Genomic DNA, 28,000 nt, shown 5'->3' with positions numbered 1-28,000 from the left:
TATATCCTATTGTTTCTATGTGTTATTTTTTTTTTTCTTTTTTTCGGAGCTGGGGACCGAACCCAGGGCCTTGCGCTTCCTAGGCAAGCGCTCTACCACTGAGCTAAATTCCCAACCCCTCTATGTGTTATTTTTATATTCATCCTTTTCAACCTCCTTTCTTTCATCTAAGAAAGAAGGATAGAGAAAAGGAGAGGAAAGAGAGAAATCCTTGAGTCTAAGCTCCTATGCATTCCTTGCAGGTGGAGGGCACGTGATGTTTGGAGGGTATAAATGGACTCCACAGACAGAAACAGAACTTGACTTGCTGGCACAGCTAGCTGTGCAACGCTTGTGGGTCTTGAGTCTTCACAGATCTTTGCTTCTCTTAAAGAGGAACACTGGAGAACATCTCCTGGCATCCCTCCAGGTCCCTCCTGCTGACATGGAGGCCTGGCTGTCTCTGCTAATTCCTGTCTCCTCTGTTGCTAACCCAACTCTACCAAACTTGACTGCTGGTGTATCTGTGAGGTGTTTGTGAGTGGATCGAGCTGCCACTGCCCACTAACCTGTGGACTGAACTACTACTGAGTTACAGACAACACAGACGGGGTGGCTCCAAAGAACTTTTCTAAACAGGTCTATTTCCCCTGTACACTTTCTTCTCCACTACCTCTGGTGGGTGGTGGGCTACAAGGGAGATTAAAGCATTTAAGAACCATCATTAAAAATAAAGTTTGACAAAATTAATGTTACACTCTTGTTTCATTGGGTCAGCCCTCATAGCCACATGCTCACAGTCCATATTACCCCATGGCGACTTCCTTCTTTCTCCTCTTCTTGCTCTCTTCGTGATGCTACCTGAGACTCCCAGCCAAGGAACCACTGCTCCACCCACTTCTCTTCTGCCTAGCCCAGGCTGTAGGCATCTTTATTAACCAATCAGGGATAACTTGAAGGGCAACAAAAGCTGGCATACATGGTAATTTGCTCATATTTGGGCAACCAGGCCTTGGGACACAGTATTTAGCATTTGAATACATAGTAGCACCAGACAACTCAGATACCGAAAAGGTATCTATCAAAAGTAATGGAGAAAGAGGGATTCCAGGATAAAAGCAGGCTAAGTGACTTATGACCAGTAAGCTCAATAAAGGATACTGGGGGAAAGTTCTTTGGTCTGAAGAGGATAGTAAAACATTCAATAGGTTTCAAGGAAAATGATGTTAGAACAGTAGGAAGAAAATCATTCTAGGTAAACACCAAACAACAACACAATGGGAAAAATGTACAACTTTCTAATACAGTTCTGAATATTAATGGTTTCTACTCTCCAAATAAAAAAGACAGAGACTACCAGTTCATATGAAAACAATCAACCAAATAAAATCCTCCAAGCAGATGTCACTACTCCAGCCTCTAACTAAATAGGTATCAACAGGGGCTGGAGAGATGGCTCAGTGGTTAAGAGCACTAACTGCTCTTCCAGAGGTCCTGAGTTCAAATCCCAGCAACCACAGAGATAGATATCAACACAAAGCTTGTATCTCTCAAAGGAGATAAAGGAGTCACTTCATATTGATTAAGAGAACAACCCATCAAGGGGACCTTACAGTTCTAAACATATATGAACATGGTGCAAACAATAAATAAAACCAATACTATTAGGCATAAAGTCACAAATAAACTCTAACACAGCAGTAGTGGGTGACTTCAATACCACACCCTCAACAACAGATAGGTCAGCCTACACAAAAAGAATATCAGAGTTGACATAATTTAACAGACATCTCAGAATAATCTGTTTAAACAGTACAGAATACATAGTCTTCTCAGTAGGCTGTGAATATTTCTCTAAAATATATATTAGGACAAAAAGGCAGTCTCAATGAATATTTGAAAATTGAAATAACCCTAATGGGATGAAGCTAGAAACCACTGGTATGACAAAGTACAGAGGGGATTCTGGGTCAGGCGGTGCACCAGAAGTCCTACCCACTAATACTCACTGAAACCATTCTTGAGATATTTTAGTAAATATCTCAAGATAATTTTTGGCTACTTCTTCCCCTTGTCCTAAGAATCTGTCCGAGATTAAATTGAAGAGTTTTGGATTAATGTCTTTGGCAGAGGAGAGGTTATTACAGTTCAGTATTCGCTGTGTCACATGGTTATTAGTGACTACTCTTTTTTTAAAAAAATTATTTATTATATATAAGTACACTGTAGCTGTCTTCAGGCACACCAGAAGAGGCATCGTATCTCATTACAGATGGTTGTGAGCCACCATGTGGTTGCTGGGAATTGAACTCAGGACCTCTAACCACTGAGCCATCTCTCCAGCCCAGTGACTACTCTTAAGCAATGAAAAAAAAAAAAAATCAATGCCCCCCCAAATGTACATTTACTCCTGCAACTTGTAAAAGAAAAGCCTATGCAACCAAGTAAAACATCAACACGGCAAAGTTTAGCAAGTGTAACTCAAGGAAGGGGCCAGGTTCCTGCCCAAGCAAACAGACCTCGGTGGCATCGGGAGTGAAATTGTAGCGTTATGGAATTTTCCTCTGCAGTTAAGGAAAGCCATTGAGGCAGGGCATGTAGTAGCGGTGCCCCTGCATGGAGGAGGCCTGGAGATGCCATTGCATGGGGTTGTGAAAGCGAGGCGTGTATTTTGTTGGACACCCCCAAGATGTTAGAGGTGCCAGAACCGTGGGCTGTCTGCAGAGGAGAGCTACAGACAGATCGTGCGAACAGCCCACGAGCGAGCGAGAACTGTGCTGCAGTCAGCAAAGCTTGAAGGAGTGGGAGACTCAAGAGCAACCCTTTAAGCCCATTGCCATCAGACATGGGCTTACAGGATGTGGAGTTCGTCCTGCTGCGTTTTGGTATTTGTCTACTCTGCCCTTCCCTCCCTTTTAGAATGGTAGTGTATTGGGACTGCTTTGTGTTGGGACTGTAAAAAACAAACAAAATTATGGGAATCTGTGAAGTTAGATCAAATACATTTTGCATTATGATGTGGCTCCAGGCTTTTTTTTGGGGGGGGGGGAAGTAGACTGTGATGGTTTGAATGAGAAAGGCCCCTCTATACTCTTTTTTTTTTTTAAGATTTATTTATTCTATATAAGTACACTGTCACTGTCTTCAGACACACCAGAAGAGGGCATTGAATCCCATTACAGATGGCTGTGAGCCACCATGTGGTTGCTGGGATTTGAACTCAGGACCTCTGGAAAAGCAGTCAGTGCTCTTATCTGCTGAGCTAAATCCCCAAACCCTCCCCCCCCCATACTCTTATGGTTGGATGTTTGGTTCCCAGTTTAGAAAGATAATGAGGTGCGACCTCAAAGGAAGTTTTCCAAGAGGTTTCAAAGGCCAATGCCAGCCCCAGTCTCCTCTCAGCCTCCTACTTCTGGGTCAGATGTGAGCTCTCAGCTATTCTTCTTTTTTTTTTTTTTTCTTTTTTCTTTCTTTCAGAGCTGGGGACCGAACCCAGGGTCTTGCGCTAAGCGCTCTACCACTGAGCTAAATCCCCAACCCCTCAGCTATTCTTCTAGAGCCATCCTAACTACTGCCGTGCTCCCTGCTCTCCACCGATGGTCACGGACCACCCACTGAAGGTATAAGCAAGCCCACAGGTCCATGCTTTCTTTTGTAAGTTGCCTTGGTCATGGTGCTGTATGTTTGTGCTTTGTTTTGTCTTGTCTTGTTCTGTTTGAGACAGGGTTTCTCTGTGCAGCCCTGTCTGGCCTGGAACTCAGAGACCTGCCTGCCTCTGCCTCCTGAGTGCTGGGATTAAAGGTGTGCACCTCCACTGTCAGCAGTTGAAAAGTAACTAAGAGAAACTGTAACCTCAAACTGTGAACCAAAACAATTCCTTTCCCCCTTAAGTGTCTTTAAAAAAATGTTTATTTATTATATATAAATACACTGTAACTGTCTTCAGACACAACAGAAAAGGGCTGGTCTCATTGCAGATGGTTGGTTGTTCATGGTGTGGTTGCTGGGATTTGAACTCAGGACCTCTGGAAGAGCAGTCAGTGCTCTTAACCATTGAGCCATCGCTCCAGCTTAAGTTGCTTTTTTTTTTTCATGGTGTTTTCTTTATCACAGCAACAGCAGCAGCAACAACAAAATAAGACACCCTGTTATGCAGCCTTTGTCAAATATATTGTTCCAGTGATTTTTTGCTAGGCAAGCGCTCTACCACTGAGCTAAATCCCCAACCCCCACATAAATACACTTATTGTAAAATATTCAGTCAAGGACCTAGAGCAGAGTAAGAAAACATTCTGTTTTGTTTTGGTTTTTTTTATTAATTATTTATTTATATAAGCACACTGGAGCTGTCAGACACATGAGAAGAGGGTGTGTCTCATTACAGATCCCATTACAGATGGTTGTGAGCCACCATGTGGTTGCTGGGAATTGAACTCAGGACCTCTGGAAGAGCAGTCAGTGCTCTTAACCACTGAGCCATCTCTCCAGCCCTTGTTTTGGTTTTTTTGTTATGTTTTGTTTTGTTTTGTTTTGAGACAGGGTTTCTCTGTCATGCAGTCTTGCATACTCTGTACACCAGGCTAGCCCTGATGCCTGCCTCTGCTTCCTGAGTGCTAGAATTAAGAGAATACACCACCACTGCCTGGCAGAAGACATTTTTATTCTCACCCCCTTACTCCAAAGTGATCAGTCAGAAGCGTGATGTAGAGTCTGCAAGCCTTTCTCATGTGTTGACCTGTACCATCTGGATTCTATGTGCTTAATTAAAATGAAAAAAGAGAAGCATGATATTACTCACACATTTAATCACAACCCTCCGGAACATACAGTAGGATTGTGAAGTCCAACCTCGGCCACAGAAGTGTGTTGTGGTCTCAGTGCAGGCATAATGGTTTTGCACACTGTATAATGACTATCCTTGTGTTATTCAAATGCTGATTTCCCTGCCTTCGTATCTGTTTGGAATCCAGACATGGCACTGTAGTGCTTATTCTAACTATCTCCTGCTTCAAGTTTGAGTAAACTTTACTTCCCATTCATTTTCTGACTTACCAATAAAAGATGATTGGCCAATGGCTAGGCAAAGAAGAGAGTAGGGCTGGGCTTCTGCCAGTCTGGGGGAAGGAAGAGGAGGTGAAAGAGGGAGGAAAGAGGGGGGGAAAGAGGAGAGGGAAGAATTCACCAGAGGAGTCTGGAGAGACATCATGTAAAAGCACCTGAAGCCCAGAAGGCCAGTACAAAAATGCAGGCATCTTAGTGTTTTGGCTGGGAGGTAGCTAGATTAGAGGGTTAGAATTGATTTTTAACTGCCCAGTTATTGTGTAGTAAAGCTAATTAGATAAATCTTATAGTCTCAGCCTCATTTATTTGGGAACTAGCTGGAGATAGAGAAAAACTGCCACTTTAAGAAATGCATTTACTGGGCTGGAGGGATGGCTCAGAGGTTGCTCAGAGGTTAAGAGCACTGATCACTCTTCCAGAGGTCCTGAGTTCAAATCCCAGCAACCACATGGTGGCTCACAACCATCTGTAATGAGATCTGATGCCCTTTTTTTGGTGTGTCTGAGGACAGCTACAGTGTACTCATATAAATAAAATAAATAAACCTTAAAAAGAAAGAAATGCATTTACATCTCAACACACACACTTATACTATGTATATTATTCTGAAACCTGGTCTCCTTTCCCATTAAATGCAGATTTATAGAGTATAAGCAATCTGAGCATATTTGCTGAGTGTGTGTGTGTGTGTGTACATGTGTGTGCATGTGTGTGCACACGAGTGGAACTCAGAGGTTGACGTTAGGTGTCTTAGTCTCTTGCTCTCTTTTTTTCCTGTAGAACTGACTTCCTCCCTCCAACCCCTCCCAGGTACTGCATCCCCTTATTCTCAAATCTATGGTCTTATTATTGTTACATTTATATTTGTGTGTGTATATCTACTTTAGATTTTAGTCAAGGGTCTGCCACTGAGCCTGAAACTCACCCAATGGTCAGGCTGACAAACCGGGGATGTCCTGGAATCTTTCTGCCTCTGCTTCCCAGTGTTTAAATTACAGATATGCATGTGTTTCTAGGTCTGACTTTTTTTTTTTTTTTTTTGGTTTTTTTTTTTTTTTTTTTTTCGTAGCTGGGGACTGAACCCAGGGCCTTGCGCTCGCTAGTCTACCGCTGAGCTAAATCCCCAACCCCTAGGTCTGACTTTTTATATGAGTACCAGGATCTAAACCCAGGACATCATGCTTGCAAAGCCATCTCCCCAGTCACTGTGTAGTCACTTTTTATAAGTTGTTTAATGGTCCACAATGTAGATATACCAAAATTTATCCCATTGCCCTTAAGAGTTAGCCTGAAGCTCACAAATAAATTTATATCACATATATTTCATATTCATAATGTATTGTATAATTATATATTTCATAGATTCATAATGTAGCATAGACATTTCATATGTGCATGAATATTTTGCCTGCATGTATGTATGTGCACTGTGTACACGCAGTGTCTGTGGAGACCAGAAGAGAATGTCCCAGGAACTGGAGATGGCTGAGCCCTCGCGTGGGTGCTGGGGATCTGGGAAGAAAGGAAAGAGAAAGCACATTTTATTTAGAGGTTTAGGTATTGCCTGTTGAAGACCACTTTCTCCCCTGTTGAATTGTATTGTCACTCCTGTCAAATTATCAGCCGACATTAAACGTGTGGGTTCCTTTCTGGGTTCTTTCCATGCTCTGCACCTAGCCTCATTGTTATTTTGTTAGACACACTCCGTCTTCATTACTTTAGTATAGCTTTACAGTCTACTTTGGCATTAAGATGGGTATGTCCTCTTGGCCCCTTTCTCAAGATAATTCTGGCTATTCTAATTCTCTTGCATTTGTGTATGAGTCTTAAGATTTCCTTGCCAGTCGCTTCAATAAAGTGATAGTTTTGATGTTTACCTTACTAATTTTCCTCCCACAGTTTGTATGATTTCTATAACTTTGCGGTCAAGTAGGGCGATACAGTGAGCTCCTGGCCAGCCTGAGCTACAGCTTGAAAGACCTTAAGGGGGGGCGGGGAGCAGAGCAGTGCAGCAGGGAGAGGCCTTGACTCTAAACAAGGACCAAGGCTGACAGCTGCTTGTCAGCTGAAGAGGCAGCCAAACAGCTCAGAGTGGTCAGGGCAGGAAGGACAGAGGAGAGAGGGCAGAGAACCGAGCCTGAAAAGGGTAGAAATGGCTGTCAGGAGCCCACAGAACTGAAACTGCAAGCCTGTTGCATCTGGAGAGCTCAGGGAGGCAAGTCTTTAGGGCCAAGGATTTCAGTAAGGAAGCCAAGAACTATAACAATGTTCACACATGCCTGTAACCCTGGAATTGGATACATTTGTAGATGAGTCCTGGGAGTTTGCTGGCTAGCCAGCCTGGCCAAAATCAGTAGCGTTAGGTTTAGTGAGAGATCCTGTTCAGGGGAGGGAAGTGCAAAAAGAGCTAGGAATACACCTAACACCTTCATCTGACCTCCACACACACACACACACACACACACACACACACACACCTTTTAGAATAGGTAGTTCTGTTTTCAGCTTTGTTAACAGTAAGAGTCTGGGGCTGGAGAGATGGCTCAGCGGTTAAGAGCACTGACTGCTCTTCCAGAGGTCCTGAGTTTGATTCCCAGCAACCACATGGTGGCTCACAACCATCTGTAATGAGATCTGATGCCCTCTTCTGGTGTGTCTGAAGACAGCTACAGTGTACTTATATACAATAAATAAATAAATCTTAAAAAAAAAAAAACCAATAAGAGTCTGGGTCCAGTCAGGTCTTTCCATAGGTGACACTGTCTTGGTGTTTTAAAAAGTTATTTTTTTTTAATTTGTCAACTAATATTTCTAGAACATGAGGCAAAAATTAACCTAAGAAGGAATTCTATACACCGGGGAAACCTTTACAGTATAAAATGTGTTCTATAGGCAAACAGAAGGGCGCTTATCTCAAACCGGGATGTCAATGGAAGATGTCCTGAAAAATGTCTGCAGTAAGCTTTTTCCTTTTTCCTGGAGACAAAGTCTTTATTTGTAGCCCAGGCTGGCCTTGAACTTGTGAAATTCACCTCAGCCTTTGTGGTTATTACAGGTGTGTCCCACGATACCTGGCTGTGTTTACTCTTAAAAGATGCTTAAGGGAGGAGGGCAGAGGATTGTTGTAAGGCAAAAAGGTGCACAAAGGGAGGGTGGATTTTAGGGTGTTAGGGGGAAATGATAAAAGAAAAGGCGAGCAGGGGTCAGAAAATGTAGGACCTTCAACATTGGGCTGATGATTTGGTTTCTGTCTTATTAGAACTATAATGAAGGTTGGTACACTGGTAAGACTAGTCCCTGGTAGACCAGTATTATTTAATTACCGTATGGAACCCAAAGGAGTAGAAATCAGAGTATTATTGCCTAGTGATCTAATTCCAAACTTGAACACATTGTTCCATTCATTTCCTTGTTCCCTCCTCCACTCACACTTGCCCATATCTTTTTGTTTGTTTGTTTGTTTGTTTTCGAGAAAGGGTTTCTCTGTGTAGTCCTGGCTGTCCTGGAACTTGCTTTGTAGAAAACCAGGCTATCCTGGAATGCAGAGATTCATCTGTCTCTGCCTCCGAAGTGCTAAGATCAAAGACGTGTGCCCCAAAGTGCTTGTCTATATATCTTCATTTGGGCTTTCCCAAATTCATTTAGAAGCTCATCCCTTCCTCGTCTAGAATTCGAATTATTTTTTCGTAAAGACTCAATTCCTCTAGGTTACGTCTTCTGATGGAAGTTGATTTCAGAGCAATAGTTCCTGTCAAAAGAAACACAATTCAAATTTGAGACAGATATTGTCTATCTGGAGGTAAATTTCTAAAACATTGGCTTGGGGAAGTCCTACCACAAGAACAAAGTCTCAAAACAGAAAAAAAAAAAAAAAAGCAGAAAACGATTTTGTTCACAACTCCTAGAATCAGTCTATGCTTCCCACTGGGAAAAGAATAAAACGTTTAAAGCTGGAACCAGAACAAAGTCTAAGACTTCTGATGGGTCGTATACAAATGACTACGTTCGCCTAAGTTCGCTTCTCCAACTGAGAAGTGGACTTAATTCTCCCAAATCTTCCCGGTTCAATGATGATCACAAAAATAATAAAGCCTTTAAAGGTTGTGTGAACCGGTCGGCGATTTTAGTAGCTAGACGATTTTACTACGTGTCGACTACGATTTACACATATTCCTAATCCTAAATTTTCACAGTAGCTTCCGCACGAAGGTAATTCCACTCTAGACCTTTGCTCTGCTAGCTTGTTTCCCTTAAACTCTTAGCAATTGAAGAAAAACAAAGCAAAGAAGGCCTGGCAAGTTCTTAAATGGGCGGGAAAGGCACAGCTGTGCCGAACCTCTCCAGTCCATTGGTTCACTGAACTGTTGTTCCCAGCCTCCCGCCTTCGGTGAGGTCCGCAATGTTTTCATTGGCTTTCCTCCTCTCTCATTGGTTCGTTCTTCTGTTCATCAGAACTCCGCGCAAGGAGAGAGGCGGAGACCATGTCAAAGTTGGGGTCGGAGGCCCCGCCTCCGGGGGCCGTGTGCAAAAAAACAAACAGCCGTTAGGGAGGCGGCACCAGGAGGGCGGAGTTATGGCTAGAAGGAGGCGTACAATTGGCCCGCCGCCGAGGTTCAAACGAACAACGTGGGCGGCTATTGGTTGCGGCGACGCGAGGCGGGCCCCGGGCATTGTCCGGCTCTAGCTGCGGCGGTCCGACTGCGAGAGCAGCGGCGGCGGCGCGGGGCTGCAGTGGGCGTCGCGCGGCCGAGATCATGGTGAGTGCGGGGTCGCGCGTGGAGTGGGCGCGCGGAAACCCCGGACGGCGCCTCCACTTGAGGAGCCGGGAGTGGGCGGTGTCGCGCGGCCGAGCGGGAGTGCCCGCTGTTCCGGACTCCGCCTGGGGGGGCCGCACCGGACGCGGGAGGCAGAAGCAGGGAGGCGGGTTCTGCGCTGCACGGAGGAGGTCCGGCTGCTGCTGTGCGAGTTCCCTGTCTTCGGCTCAGGGGTTACGTAATGCCCCTACTGAGGATCGGAGGAGTTCTGATCCTAGCCACCAGAACCGCTCGGTCCGTCCGCGGTTTGCCGGTTATTCTTTGCAATAGAAGTTTCTTTTCCTGGCTTCATCTTAGTGTCTTTGTATTCGGTAGTTTAGATCTAGTTGAAAGCGGCTTCTAAAGAAAGAAAGTGAACAAAACTTCAGCCCCTTTCTGAAATTCAAGGGAAGGAGAAAGTGCTACAAGCAACAGAGATCAATGTGTTTCATCAAGATTGTTAAGGGGAATGACGCTCTCATTTTGGAATTATGTTCGTGTCGGTATCCTGTTTGAAATATGCTTTTACTGTTATAGAAATAATATGCCTTCCCAATGAGGATCTCTCCACGCACTTAGAGATTAGTTAAGGAAAAGCTCTTAAATGACGCTTGTCTGGGTGGGCTGAGACCTAAGCAAGAGCCTGCTTCCGACTGAAGATCTTACTAATTTATGTACATTTTCGGTGTGCGCATTCCACAGGCAGTCTTCTCCTGATATCTCTTTTCGGGTCCCAGGTTACACTTCAAGCAATTTAAGCAGAGACAGGAGATTGCAAGTCTGGCCACTTGGGTGAATCGATTTACACAATTAATAATACAGCCAGGAGTATTTTTTAGTATGCCACTGTTCTTTTTCGAAGTTACTACCCACCTTGCAGAATTACAAGCTGCCCATTGGGTTTGTCTTTTGGTATGGCAATCTGGGCCTAACTGCTGCTCACACAGACAGTTCTGTCTCCTTTGTCATGGGAATGGAGTCTAACTGAGTGGTCCATCCTGGTGAACCGTTAACTCCTAGCATCCTAAATTTCACTTATTTAGTTTAACTGGCCTGGTTAGCATACTACTTATCTTTGGAGGATTTGGGCAGTTCTCTTTTAGCTAATTTTTCCTGTGCCGATGTCTCCTGAGTAAATCTAATAGTAAATCCTTTGTAACATCAGTTTTATTACTTTGAGTTTTATCTACATTTCCATAAGGCAGGTACTTGCAACGGGTGCTTATTGCTTAAAAGTTAAAAATCAACCCCAGGCTATCATTTCTCATACTGCAGATAATAATAGTGTGTCTCATGTTGGTAATGATGTATGAGACATTTAATAGATCAACTATAAACAGATTGGCTAATGGAAAGTCTCCAAGTTTGGACAGTAAAATCCTCAAACTTTGAACTAGAAAAGTTGTGTTGTGTGTAGTTGTTCTAAGGTGATTATGGGAAAGTGCTCTAACAAGCACCATAGGTTATTTCTTTGTAAGTTAATTTGTTCAAGCAGTAGTTTTCATGATCCTTGTTTTTTCTTTCTCAAAAATTCTAGTGATAGGTTTTTAATATTCATTTAAAAGTACATAAACATTAATGTAAAAATAAAAATCCTTCATGCATTGGTTGTCCTTGGTAAAGATGTTTAAAATTGATAAGTAAAAGTGTATCTATTAGAACAATAGCAAGAGATCCAGGTTTTCAGGTTTTTTAGGAGTGACAGTATAGTTCAGTGTCCTTTTCCCTTGTATAAATTTTTTTTTTTTTTAACCAAGAAGCTTAGCCCAGTCTAACACAATTTTTAGGATAAGAAATCTTGTATTGTTTCGCTATTGTAAGTATGTATTTATCATGCATGTGTATGGGTGGACTTATGGAGGTTGGAGGACAGCTTGCCAGAGTCTGTTCTGTTTTTCCACCCATGAGTCTCAGGGGTGGAGCTGAGATGGTTAGGTTAGTGCCAGTCACTTTCATGGGCTGAGCCTTCTCCATTTTCTGTTTCTATTTCTCAGTCATCAACTGTTTTAAATGTAAAGTTAAAAGAATCATATTTGGTTTGGGATGTTAGGTTAAGTAGCAATTTATTGTTTGTTTTTGTAAGGTTTGCTTTTGTTGGTGTATTTTAAAAAGGTATCCAGAATCAGTCTATTGCAAGTAGTCATTTAACATGTTGTGCTCCCCGCCTCCCCCACCACCACCATCACAGGGGCCTAACTTAACTGTACAGCCCAGGCTGGCCCTTACTCATAAAAGTCCTGTCTTACATTCTAGAATGGTAGGAACACAGGCTGTGCCACCCACATGAGTGTTGGCCTATCTTTAATGTCTCTTAATCAAGCACATTCTCCTTGCCAACAATTTAACTCATTTCTTTTTGTAGCCAACAGTGGTGGTTTTTATAATCCCATTTAATTGGACAGGTAGCTCGATAGTTAAGAGCACTTCTATTCACAGGATCCAGGTTCAATTCCCAGTACTCACATGGCAGTTCACAACCAGAGTGAAGAATCCACGGCTCTCTTCTGATGTCTGTAGATGCCAGGCATACACATGGTACACAGACATAATGCAAGCATAACACGCACATAAAAGGATAAAAATTAATATTTTTAAAATTTTTATTTAAAAAATTGTTGAGCTTTTTGGTCCTGATCTTTGTTCATAGTAGCAAAAAACAGCAATACCCCAAAGCCTGGGTGATATGCAATCCTGAAATTCCCTCCCTAAATTCACAAATGTGACACCTTTAAATTCCGCTTCCCATAAAGTTTCAGGACATATATAAAATGTAAACAGTTATAATAGGAATAGGACATTGAGTATGTTTATGGTATGTAATACCTTACTGTGTTTTCCAATAGAATCTTTGTTCCCAACTGAATCCCTGTATCATCTTTGTTTTGTTTGTATTTCTAAATGTGGTCTATTCTTTTGAGCCCCTACCAAAATTGTTGGTTCAGTTCTACTTATATTATTCCAGGGCTTCTATAGCCCACATCTCCAAACTCTTTCACGTTCTTCCTGTCAATCAGTTCCACAAATCTAAGAGCCACAAATCAAGTTTGGTCATGGCAACAACCCCACTCCTGGTACCAAATTTCTCTGTTACTTAATTTTCTCATCACCATGGCCAAGTACTTGACAGAAAGGTTAAGAAAAAGAATGGCGGGCTGGAGAGATGGCTCAGCGGTTAAGAGCACCCGACTACTCTTCCAGAGGTCCTGAGTTCAATTCCCAGCAACCACATGGTGGCTCACAACCATCTGTAAAGAGATCCGATGCCCTCTTCTGTTGTATCTGAAGACAGCTACAGTGTACTCATATGTAATAAATGAATTTAAAAAAAAAACAACAAAAAAAACCAAAAATAACTTGGAACATTTGTTTAAAAAAAAAAAGAAAAAGAATGGCTTTGGCTATAGTGTCAGATGATTCAGTCTGTTCTCATTTGGCCTCATATTCTTGGGCAAAGCATTATTGTAGCAAGAGTGTGTTTACTTCATGACTGACCAGGAAGCCACCAAGGATAATATACTCTATAAAGACATACTCCAGTGACCAACATCAACATCTTTCATTTCTGTCTCACCACCTAAAGAGTGCTAACATTTAGAAAGCAAGGCTTCCGTTCAGTTTATTACATGTACTGATCATGTTTCTGGGGCTGTTGTAAGCAACACCATTGTGAACACAGCTGTACAACTACCCAGCAGAGGATACTAACTAGATATGGGGATAGTCGCTAGAAATGGAGTTTCTGGGTCCTGAGGCACATAATTCACTTTTTCTAGTATTGATTTTGGTAAACCTAATTTTTTGATGATGTGCTTGTCTTTCCTCTCAGGAGAGCCAAATTCTCAAATTTCTGGGAAGTGTTATGATGACTTTATAAAAAGTTAAATGTTAGGCAGGTCATGATGATACTCACATTGAATCCCAGCACTCAGGAGGCAGAGGTGGGCATATCTCTGAGTTCAAGGCCAGCCTGGTCTACAGAGTGAGTTTGAGGACAGCCAGAGCTACACAGAGAAACCCTGTTTCAAAAAACCAACTTATGAGGCTGGAGAGATGGCTCACTGGTTAACAGCACTGACCGCTCTTCCAGAGGTCCTGAGTTCAAATCCCAGCAACCACATGGTGCCTCACAACCATTTGTAATGGGATCTGATGCCCTCTTTGAAGACAAACTTTGTGTACTTATATACATGAAATAAATAAATCTTTTTTTTTAAAGATTTATTTTTTTATTTATATGAGTACACTGTAGCTGTCTTCAGACACAAAAAAGGGCATTGGATCCCATTACAGATGGTTGTGAGCCACCATGTGGTTGCTGGGAATTGAACTCAGGACCTCTGGTAGAGCAGTTAGTGCTCTTAACCTCTGAGCCATCTCTCCAGCCCCGAAATAAATAAATCTTAAAAAGACCCAACTTACATGACAAGTCAGAAATTTGCAAGATATGTCTACATTTATAGATAACCTAAATTTTGAATAAGTGTTTAATGTTTGAGTTTTAATGTTAATAAAAGAAAATATATGTACTTACAGTGAGTCAGGAGATGACTTAGATATCTTAGGTTTTTGATCTTTTACTAGATATTTTTACCCAAAGTAAAGCTAGAATTTGTTTCATGACAGTTCTTTGAGGTAACATTTTCAACTCCAAATTGTTTTCATCCAGGCTGGAGGCAAAGCTGGAAAAGACAGCGGGAAGGCCAAGGCTAAGGCAGTGTCTCGCTCACAGAGAGCTGGGCTCCAGGTAACACATGACCCCACCCTGTCACACATCATCATTTGCTTTCTTCCTTTCTTTTCTAAAAAAGATTATTTATCATGTATAGAATATCCTGCCTGCATGTAAGCCTGTACACCAGACCTCATTACAGATGGTCGTGAGCCACCATGTGGTTGCTGGGAATTGAACTCAGGACCTCTGGAAAAGCAGTCAGTGCTCTTAACCTCTGAGCCATCTCTCCAGCCCCATCATTTTCTTTAGCTTTGTAATTTGTGACCCAGAGATGGTTCATTAATTATAGAAATGCCGTTTATTCTGACAGACCTTGAGTTTGAGAATAACCGGTTAAAATTTAACTGGTAAAAGCCATTAATATGTATTTTAGAAGTGAACAGGATGTTTTGTTTTCTTTTATTTTTGATAAGATTTATTTTATTTATTGTATATAAGTACACTGTAGCTGTCCTCAGACACACCAGAGGAAGGCATCAGATCCCATTACAGATGGCTGTGAGCCATCATGTGGTTGCAGGGATTTGAACTCAGGACCTCTGGAAGAGCACTCCGTGCTCTTAACCGCTGAGCCATCTCTCCAGCCCTGTACAGGATGTCTTAATGAATTTGGTGATTTTTTTTTCTTTCTTTTTTTTTTTTCCTCTTTTTTCAGAGCTGGAGCCCGAACCCAGGGCCTTGCGCTTGCTAGGCAAGCGCTCTACCACTGAGCTAAATCCCCAACCCCGAATTTGGTAATTGTTTTTTCCCCTATTAGTGTCTGTTCTTGGCCTCAAATGCTGAATTAGCATCCAAGAATATGTACTGCTCTTGTAGCCTGGCAGTGGTGGTACACTACTTGGGAAGCAGAGGCAGGCAGATCTCTGTGAATTCAAGGCCAGCCTTGGTCCACAGAACAAGTTCCAGAACAGCCAGGGCTACACAGAGAAACCCTGTCTCAACATCCCCCCCCACACACACACACAAAGATTTAAAAAGTGTGTACTGCTCTTGTAGAACACCTGGGTTGGGTTCCCAGCACCATATCGGAAGGGTTGCAACCACTTATAATATCTGCTCCAGATGAATTTGACAAATCTCACACACAAATCCTTTAAATCTTTTTAGAAATACTTGTTCTTTCTTTTTTTTTGGGGGGGGGGGGCTGAGGACCGAACCCAGGGCCTTGTGCTTGCTAGGCAAGCGCTCTACCACTGAGCCAAATCCCCAACCCCTACTTGTTCTTTCAAAATGGTAACTATATTCTTCATTCTTATGACCTGAAGTGAGTGTGCTCTGGTCTTCCTTCAAGACTGTTGACAGTGGTTCATTGACTTTCAGGATAGGCTACAAAAAGTCTAATCTTGGGTTGTTATACTGTTCTCTGAATATTTCTCAAGTGGCCTCCATTGTACACTGAGAAGTGTGCTCTAGACTCCTAAGTATTTTCAAATTTCTTATGTGTGAGTTATTACAGCTTTAACCTACAGACTCAAGAGTTTCCAGGTGAGTAAAAATTAAATTATTCCCTACACAGAAGGAATATTTAAAAGGGGCTGGAGAGTTGGCTCAGTGGTTAAGAACACTTGCTGTTCTGCTAGAGGACCTGGGTTTGATTCCCAGCACCCACACGGCAGCTCACAACTGTCTGTAGCTCTATTTCCAGGGGTTTGACACACTCTTCTGACCTCTTTCTCTTTGGTGAACAGATATAAATGTAGGCAAAACATGTAAAATTAAAAAATCTTTTCTTTCCTTTTTTTTTCTTCTTTTGAGACAGGTTTTATAAAGATTTCCTTATTTTTATTTTATGTATGTGGACTTTTGCCCTGCATGCATGTCTGTGCAGCATGTACATACATGGCCAGAGGAGGGGGTCAGATATCCTGGAACTGGACCCAGGTCCTCTGCAAGAGCATCAAGTCCTCTTAACCATGAACCATTCCTCCAGCCCCATGAAACACTTTACACGGGAAGTTAGCATTGCTCCATGGGAAGAACACTTGCCATCGAGCCAGATGATCTGACCTGAGTTCAATTATCAAGATACAGAGAGTGGAAAGGGGGAACCAGCTCCAACAAGTTATCCTCTGACCATCATGTGTGTGTTATGACAAGCGTGTCCACACACATAAAGAGAGAGAGTGTGTGTGTGTGTGTGTGTGTGTGTGTGTGTGTGTGTGTGTGTGTTTGCACAGTGCTTCCCTTTGAGCCCATGTTAGCCTCCTGCCTCAGGTATGCACCACCACCACAGCAAAGCCAGGTTTCTTATGGCAGTGGGAAAATTTCAGTAAGTGGATGACATTATCCATGTGACTTGAAGGGAAAAGAGATAGGAAGTTACGTTCTTTTTTTCTTTTTTGCTTTAATTTTATGTGTATGAGTGTTTGCCTACGTGTATATACACTATGTGCAGATGCACCCAAGGAAGTATCATGAGCTGCCGTGTATGAGGTGGAACACAAACCCAGGTCCTCTGCGAGGGCACTCTGTGCTCTGAACCACTGAGTCCTTGTCCGTAGTCTGGGGCTTAGTGTAAAAGCAGATATTAGATACAGTAGGGCACTATTTAAATTCTCAGAATTTATTTCAAGTGTATTTACTTACACTGTGTCAAGTGGAGATTGTTGTCTTGGATTAAGAAATAAACAAGAAGGGGTTGGGGATTTAGCTCAGTGGTAGAGCGCTTGCCTAGCAAGCGCAAGGCCCTGGGTTCGGTCCCCAGCTCCGAAAAAAAGAAAAAAAAAAAAATAAACAAGAAGGAAAAGAAGGGCTGTTGAGAGGAACTAGCGTGTAAAAGCTTTCTCTCCAAATGACGTAGTACCCAGGGCCCCGGTGATGGAAGGAGCTTCAACTTCTGCAGATTCTGACTGACACAAATAAGTGGGGGCATAGAGAGATGGCTCAGCAGTTAGAGCACTCATAGCTCGCTCTTCTAGATGACTAGAAGGGTTCCCCACACTCAGGTGGCCATCCCCCTTGCTCTTTTTTTTTTTTTTTTTTTCGGGTGGGGGCAGTTTTCAAGCCAGTTTCTCTGTGTAGCCTTGGCTGTCCTAGAACTTGAGTAAAAAACCAGGCTAGCTTCAAACTCAGAGATCCCTCCACTTCTGCCTCCTGAGTATTAGAATTAAAGGCATGCTCCAGCCAACACCACTGCTGTCCCGGCACCACCACTACCTCCGCCGCTGCCCTGCAGTGTGGTTCTCTCTTAGCAGACTGTAGCTGCAGCTCTTGGGGATTCAGTGCCCTCTCCGTCCTCCCTGAACACACATTCACATCGACGGATCCGTCCTGGAGCTTGACTGAGGTGGCCATGCCTTTAATTCTCACACTTGGTGGGCGGGAAGCAGAGGCAGGCAGATCTCTGAGCTCAAAGCCAGCCTGGTCTATAGAACAAATTTGAGAACAGCAAGGGCTAAACCTTGTCTCAAGAAACAAACAAACAAACAAACAAAAAAAAAAAAAAACAAAAACAGAGCAAAACATAAACGATTCATGTAGAGTCTGGAGAGATAACTCAGCTGTTAAGAGCATTGATGTTTCTTCCAGAGGGCATGGGTTTTTTTTTTTTTTTTTTTTTTTTCAGAGCTGGGGAAACAGGGCCTTGCGCTTATTAGGCAAGCGCCTACCACTGAGCTAAATCCCCAACCCCGAGGGCATGGGTTTAAGTCTTGGCACCCAAATGGCAGCTACAACTTTGTGTGTGACTCTGATTCCAGGGTATCAGGCATTCAAGTGGTATGTAGACATACATATAGGCAAAATACCCATATACATACAATGTAAAAAATTAAATGAGCCTGGCCTTGTGGGTTTTTTGTTTGTTTGTTTGTTTGTTTTTAAATCATGTAACTGAGGGAGTGGTAAGAGGCTGAGGCAATAGGGTCACAAATTAAAGGCCAACATGGCCTACATAGTGTGTTCAAGACTAGCCTGGGCAGCTTAGCTACTCCGTCTCAAAAAGTAGAAAGCAAGTCTGACGTTTAGTTCAGGCCTATACTCTCAGCACTCAGGAAACAGAGGCAGGAAGAGCTCTGCAAGGTGGAGGTCAGCCCATACATACTGCATAGCAAGGTCCAAGGAGAAGACGGAGACAGGGATCTCACATAGCTGTAAAGCACACCCAACATGCATGAGACCCTCACGGAGGTTTAGTCCCTGGCTCTGCAAAACAGGAGTAGCAGCAGCAGGTGATGGAGGCATAGAATTGAAGGGAAGCTCCTGCTCCCTCCTTCAAGTTTCTCTAAGACTTAGAACTTCAGAGATGCGCCACACCCAGCTAGCAACTGTAGCACATGTGCACTAAGAATGCTGATTACTGAGAAGCTCACTGAACGCATGTTAAAATATCTGCAAGTGGAAAGGCCTCCAGCTTTCTAAAGGTGATGCTACACAGAATTAACCAGTTTGAGTTTGCTTATGTAAAATTAGTACACAGTGGATGAGTTTTTTTTTTTTTTTTTTTTTTTTTCGGAGCTGGGGACCGAACCCAGGGCCTTGCGCTTCCTAGGCAAGCGCTCTACCGCTGAGCTAAATCCCCAACCCCAGTGGATGAGTTTTTAATCTAAGAGAATTAGTAAGAGATATAAGAACATTAACAATCCCTTTCAAAATACCTTATTTATTTATTTATTTATTTATTTATTTATTTATTTTTTGAGGGCCAGTGTTTATAGACAGGGCCTCGCGACCCAGGCTGTCCTCAAGCTTGGATCCTAATGCGCCCCCCCCCCCCCAGTGCTAGACCCCAGTTACAGGCCACCAGTCTGCTGTAACAGGGATGTAGACTTGTGTGTGTGACCAAAGCACAGCACAGCACAGGCCTCGGGAGTCCCAGGCAACACAGTCAAGGTCCAGGGCAGCCTGTGAACTTAGCAAAACCCGGTCTTTGTCTGTTTGCTTCTTTGTTGTTTGTTTCAAGAAGGGTTTCTTTCCTCTGTGTAACTCTGTCTGTGCTGGAACTTGCATTGTAGACCAGGTTGGCCTTGAACTCAGAGATCTGCCTCTGCCTCTGCCTCTGCCTCTGCCTCTGCCTCCTGACTACTGAGATTAAAAGTGCTCTGTCACCAGCCAGCTAGCATGACTCTGAGTTAAAGCCCTTGTGGTAGGGCAGAGAAGAGACTCCGCTGTGGAGAGAAATGGCTATTCTTCCAGAAGATCCTGGATTTCCAGCACCTGTGTGCGAGTTATAGCTGTACTCTAGCTTTAGGGGACCCATCGGCCTCTGCAGGAGCTAAGCTCACAGGTTGTGTATCTATGCACATGAATGAATGGATGGATGGGTGGATGAATTTAAAATAAATTTCTTTGTAGTCTCCAAAACCTAGGAGAGGTGGTTTGGGGTCTTGTAATGTAGGAAACAGCATATCTTACTAAAAAAGCAAAACCAGGAGTAAAGCATTGATTGTACTCTTAAGAAAATTATAACTAATTCTGGAGGTGCTCTTTCCCCCTTGAGAATGACATCTACAAGTGACTGTTAAATTTCATAACTAAAATATGGACATCAAAAACAGTGTTTGTCAGAAGCCAAGTTGGACTGGGGAAGTGATAACAGAAAACTGAATTGCAGGTAGCTAGGCATTATATTATAGCGCATAGCTATAAACCAGTGCTACAGATGCTATGGCACAAAGATGAGGCTTCGAAGCCAGCCTTGAGATCAGCCCTATTTTAGACTAGTAAATAAATACACATAAGCCAGACAGTGGCGGCACATGCCTCTAATTTCAGCAGAGGCAGAGACAAGCAGATCTCTAGTTGGACACCAGCCTGGTCTATAGAGTGAAATCCAGGACAACCGATGAGAAATAAAAAACAGACAAAAAAATAAAAACATAGAATAAACAAGATTTGTTAGTGAGTTTTGCCTTTAAAAGACAGGAGAGAGGTACCTAGAGCACTGCCAGAGGGAAGCGATTGGAGTTTCTGAAGTAATGAGGCAGTGAAGTGGCCGGGAGAGTGGCTTACGAGGTAGCTCTGTAGCCGAGCTGATCAGCGTGTGCAAGGCCCTGGGCTATGTTGCCGACCCCCAAAACTAAACAAACTGGGCAGTACAAGGACGTCAGGAGGATTAGATTACTCTAGAAGTAGAAATTGCTTTCTTAGAAGGAAAGCATCACAATGAAGGCATGGATTGATTTTCCTTAACTTTTGGAATTGAGGAAAGAATAGTTAGGGTCAGAGAACAGTGGAGGCTCAGCCACGTGGCTTTAGGTGGAAGAATTCACTGGGTACGGTTGTGATTACTAGGCCGTGTTGAACATGCAGTTGGTAACAGCATGGTGTAATTGTGATTTCACAGTGAAACTCTGTTGTCCAAAAATTCTAATATGGGGCCGATTACAGCATGTATAGGCCCTAGAATTGATGATTGCCGAGTAAATTTGGCCTGTGATTTGGCTAACCCTTTAGTTACATTCAACTCTATAATGTTAAAACTCTGCAGCACTTCCCAACAAGACATCTCTTTTTCAGTTTCCTGTGGGCCGCATCCACAGACACTTGAAGACTCGCACCACAAGCCATGGACGGGTGGGCGCCACTGCTGCTGTGTACAGTGCTGCAATTCTGGAGTACCTCACAGCTGAGGTTTGTGGAGAACTTCCTGTCCGGGGGTCCAAAAGGTTGCTCTAAACTCAGTGGCTTAGACTGCCATGGAAAGAGAGCACTTCTAAAGAGACTGATGTACTTTTGTTTTTGTTTCTTTTGCTTTATTGAGACAGGGTCTCTGTGTAGCCCTGGCCGTTCTAGAACTTACTCTGTAGCCTGGACTGGCCTCTACCTCCCCAGTGCTGGGATTAAAGGTGCGCACCACCACCCTCTGGCCACTTTTATTCATTTTGATCCTCGTATTATGCAGTCCATCATACCAGACTCCATCATACCAGAGGACGACCTTGAACTTCAGATCGTCCTCCCCAGTGCTGGGATTGCAGAAATAGACCTCCACACTGGCTGCTCCTTCTTTTCTTTCTCTTTGCTTTTTTGAGACGACAGCTTATGCTGGCTTGGAATTTGCTCTGTGTTCTGCTTACTTTGGAGAGTTTCTGTTTGTTGATTTGGTTTGGTAGAGACAAGGTGACTCTGGCTAATTGGAAGTCCATACCATCTTCATCATTTTAAAGAGTCTTGGTGTAGTTGGTTTTTGTTTATTTGGGGTTTTTTGTTTGTTTACATTTAAATGTGGGCCAGCAAACGATATTTTTAAGTAATATGATAAATAAGTATTGTTCTAATTAAGTTGTGAGGTATATGTTCATCAGGTGGTCATGTTCCAGGCCCCTTGCTTAGCGTGCATAAAGCCCTGGGTTTATTTCCCAATCCCACGTAGACTGGGGATAGTGTAATCCCAACACTTTTTTTTTTTTTTTTTTCCTTTGGAGCTGGGGACTGAACCCAGGGCCTTGCGCTTGCTAGGCAAGCGCTTTACCACTGAGCTAAATCCCCAACCCCTAATCCCAACACTTCTAAGGTGAGGTAGGAAGATCAGTAGCTCAAGTCATTTGGGCTACATAGTGAATTCAAAGCCACCCTAGGGTACATGAGACCCTTTCTCAAGAAAACAAAAAACAAAAAATACCCCAAAATCCTGGGTACAGCACGGCTTCTTAGATTGCAGAGTTATAACTGGAATGATATTGCCAGGCATGGGTGGCACATGCTTGTAGTCTTAGCACTCGGGTGGCTGAGATCAGATCATGAGTTTGAGGCCATCCTGGGCTATCTAGAGAGACCCAGTTCCAAAAACAATAAACAGACAGACTGTAAAAATCAAGTACATTCTGATATAACAGGCAGAAGAGGGGGTTGGGGATTTAGCTCAGTGGTAGAGCGCTTGCCTAGGAAGCACAAGGCCCTGGGTTCGGTCCCCGGCTCTGAAAAAAAGAAAAAAGAAAAAAAAAGAAAAAGAAAAAAAGAAAAAGAAAAAAAAAAAACAGGCAGAAAAGGTAGCAGTCCTCTCGTGGTTACAAATTAGCTTCACATTTCACTTAGCTGAGTTACTTTTTCTTTTCTTTTCTTTTTCAAGACAAGGTCTCTGTGTAGCCCTGACTGTCTTAGAACCTGACCTGTAGACCAGGCTGGCCTCCAACTCAGAGATCCACTTGCCTCTGCCTTTGCCTCCTGACTGCTGGGATTAAAGCGATGTGCTACCACTGACTGGCTGGCAAGACTTCTTAATATATGCGGGTCCTATCCCACCACTTTCTTTCTCCCTCCTGTGGAAAATGAGTAAAAAGGCATGAAGTGTTGATAGCTACATTCCAAACCAGGGCAGTAGTTGAGTAGCAAGCAAGTCAATCAGGTAGTAGAGACAGCCAGGCAGGCAGGCAGGCAGGCAGGCAGGCAGGCAGGCAGGCAGGCAGGCAGGCAGAGAAGACTCTTAGTTGGGGAAGATGTGATGGGGACAAAGCAGAACAGTGCGGGTGCAGGGTACATCAGCTATCCTTGCCTTCAGTCCATTTTGCTGCTTATGGGGAGTTTGAGCTTTGCAACGTTACAAACCAAAGGTTTTATGGGAGCATTTTGATGCCAGTTGATACGCTTTCTTTGACCCTTTCCCAGATTTTCATTCCCTGCAGTCTCATTCACTAGTGCTATGGCCCCATTTGAGCCCTTTCTACGCTCTTGTTTTCAGTCACATTTTCTTTGTGGTACTTGGGATTGAACTCAAAACCTTATGAATTAGAGAACCATCCACACAGATCTACATCTCAAGTCTTTTGAGGGTTTTTTTTTGTTGTGTTTTAGCCTCTTGTATGTCAGTACAATTTGCATTCAGTGCCTACAGAAACCAGAAGAGACTGTCAGATACTTTGTTCTGGAGCTAAGGATAGTTAATGATCCACATATGGGTTCTGGAAATTGAACCAGGACCCTCTGGAAGAGCAGCCAGTGCTCGTAACTACTGAGCCACCTTGCCAAAGGTGGGACCATCCTTTGTTTCTTTGAGGCAGTCTTGTAGGCTGCCCCGGCCAGCGTTAGCGTTGTAGTTCTGTCTCAGTCAGTCCCCAGGTGACCGAGATGACATGTTGTTTCGCTTGCGGTGGGCTAAAGCTTTTAGAGTAGCATTAGACTTCCTTTAAATACAGCTCAGTAAAGATAGATACAAGATAGCTGTGTGAGGGCCTGCGTTTTTAGTTTTATTCTTTCAAAGTATCATCACCTTTTATTCTTAGACCCAACCTCATGGTATCATGTCTTACACCTATCAACACTGAGAATAAGCCATGACTTCTGGATTGCAGAAGGGATTTGGTTTTACGCTTGTGTTTATGTCTTTCCACCAGTCCATAAAAAACTCAGGTACTCCACAAATAGTTGGGGTTTTGTTTGTTTGTTTTTTGTTTTTTGGGTTTTTTTTAAAGATTTATTTATTTATTTTATGTAAGTACACTGTAGCTGTCTTCAGACACACCACAAGAGGGCATCAGATCCCATTATAGATGGTTGCAAGCCACCATGTGGTTGCTGGGATTTGAACTCAGGACCTCTGGGAGAGCAGTCAGTGCTCTTAACCACTGAGCCATCTCTCCAGCCCTGTTTTTTTGTTTGTTTTAAAGTCAATGTGATCGAGGTATTTAAATTTGAAGTTTTGACCTGGTAATGGTAGCTCACACCTTTAATCCCAGCACTTGGAGAGAGATGGATCTCTGAGCTGGAGACCAGCCTAGTAGTCTACAGATTGACTTCTAGGACGGCTAGGGCTACATGGAGAAACCGTGTCTGAAAAAGAAAAACAAAACAAAAAAAAAAAATGGAGTTTTGTTATTTAGTAGAGGTAAAATGGCAAACGCTAACCCAAAAGTGTATGTTAGAGGGATCATTTGTCAGTCTTGGCTTCCACTAAAGTCTTTGGAGAGCTTTCAGAGCACACTTGTTGTAGGGTGGCATCAGGTATGGTTGGCTCACCTTACACCAGCTAGACCAAGGTAAGGGACTGGGAGGTTTGGAAGCTCTCCCAGTTCTTGATTCAGATGTATGACATTGTGTTCTGCTTAAATGAGCATTCTCTGTAGAGTTATTTTTGTTGTTTCTATAAAACATGTGACAGTGCCAATAGAACTGACACATATAAAGACACATGACAAATTCAGTGTTTGCTAGACTAGGAAACTGTAATCCTAAGAGTACAGAGACTAAAGCAGGAGGAATGCCATCCCAGCTCCAAAGAGCGACCCTGTGTCTAAAACAAAACAGCAGGCACTGTTGTGGCTGACTAGAACGTGGAAATTTCTTGAAAAATGAGTAGGGTACAGCTTGCTTGGGAGAGTACTGACCTAGCATACACGAAGCCCCACCTACGTTCAGTCCCAGCTACCACGTGAATTTGGAGTGGTGGTGGACACCTGTAATTCTTGCTCTTGGAGATGGAGACCGGAATGGTTAGGAAGAAGTTCCGTGTCATCCTGGGCTACATAGCAAATTCAAGGCCAGCCTGGGAAAACAAAAGAAAAAAGAAAAGAAAATTTCTACTGCAGAATAAAAGGCCTCTAGCTTACTGCTTTTAGCTCTGTAGGGCTCACATTTGAAGAGATTTCTATGCAGGTCGGTGTGATAGCACACAATGATAGTCCCTAAACTTGGGAGCTGGGACCTGGAGGACCAGAAGTTCTCAGCCCACCTGCAATGCACAGCCCCTTCCTTCTCCAAAGGAACTTCTGTTTGTTTTGTCTTTCTCAATGTTAAAGAAGTTCCAACTGTTAAGGAAAACAAGCTAACTAAGTATCTATGTAGTAGCAAAAATGGACTGCATTAATAAATCAGAATATATGACTTCTAAATGTTCACACTTAGACTCTTGGCTAGTCCTTTTATTTTTGTGTACCAGGCATAATGGTGGGCACATATCTTTAATCTTAGCACCCAGGAGGCTGAGAGAGAAAGATCACTGAGTTCAAGGACGGGCTGTGTTGCACAGCATGGCTCTGACTGTTGTTTTTTTTTTTTAAAGATTTATTTATTTTACATATGTGAGTACACTGTCGCTCTCTTCAGACACAGCAGGAGAGGGCATTGGATCCCACTACAGATGGTCGTGAGCCACCATGTGGTTGCTGGGAATTGAACTCAGGACCTCTGGAAGGGCAGTCAGAGCTCTTAACCACTGAGCCATCTCTCTAGCCAGGCCCTGACTTTTTAAAAAAACAAAACGAAACTTTTTTTTTTTTTTTTTTTTGGTTCTTTTTTTTCGGAGCTGGGACCCAACCCAGGGCCTTGCGCTTCCTAGGCAAGCGCTCTACCACTGAGCTAAATCCCCAACCCAAACTTTTTAAAGAAGCAGATTTTGCACGCTTTCTCTGTGTTTGTGCAGGGAATGCGTATGAGGGGAGTTAGTGGGAGATTTTTAGTGTCAAGGACACATACAGTGATAAAGAAAACCCGAGTTAGGTACAGATACTAGCAGAGTCATTCTCCTACATTTGGAAAGAACTATTTCCCTAATCGTGTTGTTCTGTGGATGAATTGTAGGTGTTGGAGTTGGCAGGTAATGCTTCTAAAGATCTCAAAGTAAAGCGCATCACCCCACGTCACTTACAGCTTGCAATCCGAGGTGACGAAGAGTTGGATTCACTGATCAAGGCTACCATAGCCGGGGGCGGTACGTATTATTAACTAGATTATTTCTAACTAATATTCAGGGCAGTGGTCCTCTGTATTTGAATGGTTAACTAGAAACCATATGGATTTTAACTCCACAAGTGTTAAGTGTACTACAGTTCTGTTGGTGGTGATGGGGTGAACCTAGGTCCTCATAAATGCTACAGCTAAACACTAATTGAGTTACAGTTCTGGGCCCTCTTTGCTTCTTGTCATAGCGATCAGAGTAAATACTTGTTCTCTTGTCATGTGTAGCACTATTTTTATTTTAGCTCACTCTTTAAATGATGCGATACTTCAAACCTAAGGTTTAAAATATCTCCCCATACGTTTTGAACTGTGCTAGAGAAATAGCATGGTCCTGAGCAATTGCTCAATGCGATAGACGTGGCAGGAGCCAACTGGTTCTGTACTGGGAGTCTGTAAGGTGCGAGTGCGTTGGTAGTTCTCAGCTGTTTGAACATACCTTACAGACACAATGGCTCTAGGTAGCCTCGCTTACTGTTCCTATAGGTTCAGTAGGATCCCAGTGGGAAGAGTCTTAAATTTAAGTTCTGTCCTTGGTTTAATTGCCTTTTTACTTTAGCATTAAGGCATTAAGATTTAAAGAACGTTATTAAAAATAACAACTCATGCACCTTGTGTTGTAGGTGTGATTCCGCACATCCACAAGTCTCTGATCGGAAAGAAGGGGCAGCAGAAAACTGCTTAGGACGTGAGTCACTGACCTGCTGTCCTCACTGTGTGTGACTGGGCAGAGGGTACCAGTCGGTGTATGGGAAAGCATAGACAATTGCTGTAGACAGAAGACACATTTGTATGTTTTTAGACTCTCGAAGTTTGATAAACTCCTTTCCCTGTGGTCAGTCATGTGTTGATTGGCCAGGTCTCTCCCTTGTGTTTTATACAAAAATAGAATTGATAAACATTTTTTACAAAAGGAATTTGTCTCAGTATTTCTTCATGATGTATTAGAAATACTTTGTTTTACCTGGGCATGGCCGTGTTGCTTGCGACCCCAGCATTTGGGAGGAGTGGGCAGGACCTTCAGAGTTGGTGCTGATCTTTGCCTACACTCCAAGTTCTTTGACAACCTAGACTACAAGAGACTCTGTCTCAAAAGAAAAAACATTGTTTGTTCAGACATTGACATTTTTTTTTTTTTTTTGGTTTTTTTTTTTCGGAGCTGGGGCCCGAACCCAGGGCCTTGCGCTTCCTAGGCAAGCGTTCTACCACTGAGCTAAATCCCCAACCCCAGACATTGACATTTTAAGTTGCAAATTAGTTATTCAGAATTATCTTGAGGCAAAAATTAGGATGTAATGTATCTTGATTGGTATAGTTTTTGTTTGAATCTCGGATATAATCAATTTTTAGAAATATGTATTTATTAATTTATACAGTGTTCTGCCTCCATGTATGCCTGCAGGCCATAAGAAGGGACCAGGTCTCTTCACAGATGGTTGTGAGCCACCATGTGGTTGCTGGGAGTTGAACTCAGGACCTCTGGAAGAGCAGTCAGTGCTCTTAACCACTGAGCCATCTCTCCAGCCCTCATCAAGGAGTGTTACTACCCCACTTTATGGGCATGTGCGCCCATTGTCCACAGGAATTAATGATCTGCTGAGAAGACAGTCGAGCTGGCAGAAACAACAGTGGAGTCAGGACACAAACCTGGGTCTTTCTGGCTTCAGAGTGCACCCCTGACCTCGAAGTGATACTACTAAATTAGACTTTTCTGATTTGGTCCTGGAATTCTAACTTTGTGGTCACTCACTGATCCCACTAACCTGCAGTAACTTTATAAAGATGATGTCTACGTGACTGCAAGATGTAAGTTAATTCACTAGTAAAT

At 43.0% G+C, this 28,000-nt stretch overlaps 1 protein-coding gene across 2 annotated transcripts; it reads left to right on the top strand.

Moving 5' to 3' along the window:
- The first annotated feature begins 9,607 nt into the window (after nucleotides 1–9,607).
- On the top strand, nucleotides 9,608–27,089 carry LOC116912530 (histone H2A.V). Of its 2 annotated transcripts, XM_032916629.1 has the most exons (5): nucleotides 9,608–9,797; nucleotides 14,500–14,577; nucleotides 21,022–21,135; nucleotides 26,017–26,146; nucleotides 26,796–27,089. In XM_032916629.1, the coding sequence occupies exons 1-5, from the start codon at nucleotides 9,795–9,797 to the stop codon at nucleotides 26,855–26,857; spliced, it is 387 nt and encodes a 128-aa protein (XP_032772520.1). In that variant the 5' UTR covers nucleotides 9,608–9,794; the 3' UTR covers nucleotides 26,858–27,089. The 2 variants fall into 2 exon arrangements, with proteins under 2 accessions (XP_032772520.1, XP_032772522.1); XM_032916631.1 differs by lacking the exon at nucleotides 21,022–21,135.
- The last annotated feature ends 911 nt before the right edge of the window (nucleotides 27,090–28,000 follow it).

This window comes from Rattus rattus, chromosome 11 (genome assembly GCF_011064425.1).
Source record: "Rattus rattus isolate New Zealand chromosome 11, Rrattus_CSIRO_v1, whole genome shotgun sequence".
In the NCBI taxonomy this organism is placed as follows: Eukaryota; Metazoa; Chordata; class Mammalia; order Rodentia; family Muridae; genus Rattus; species Rattus rattus.
This window is presented reverse-complemented; position numbering and strand designations above follow the sequence as displayed.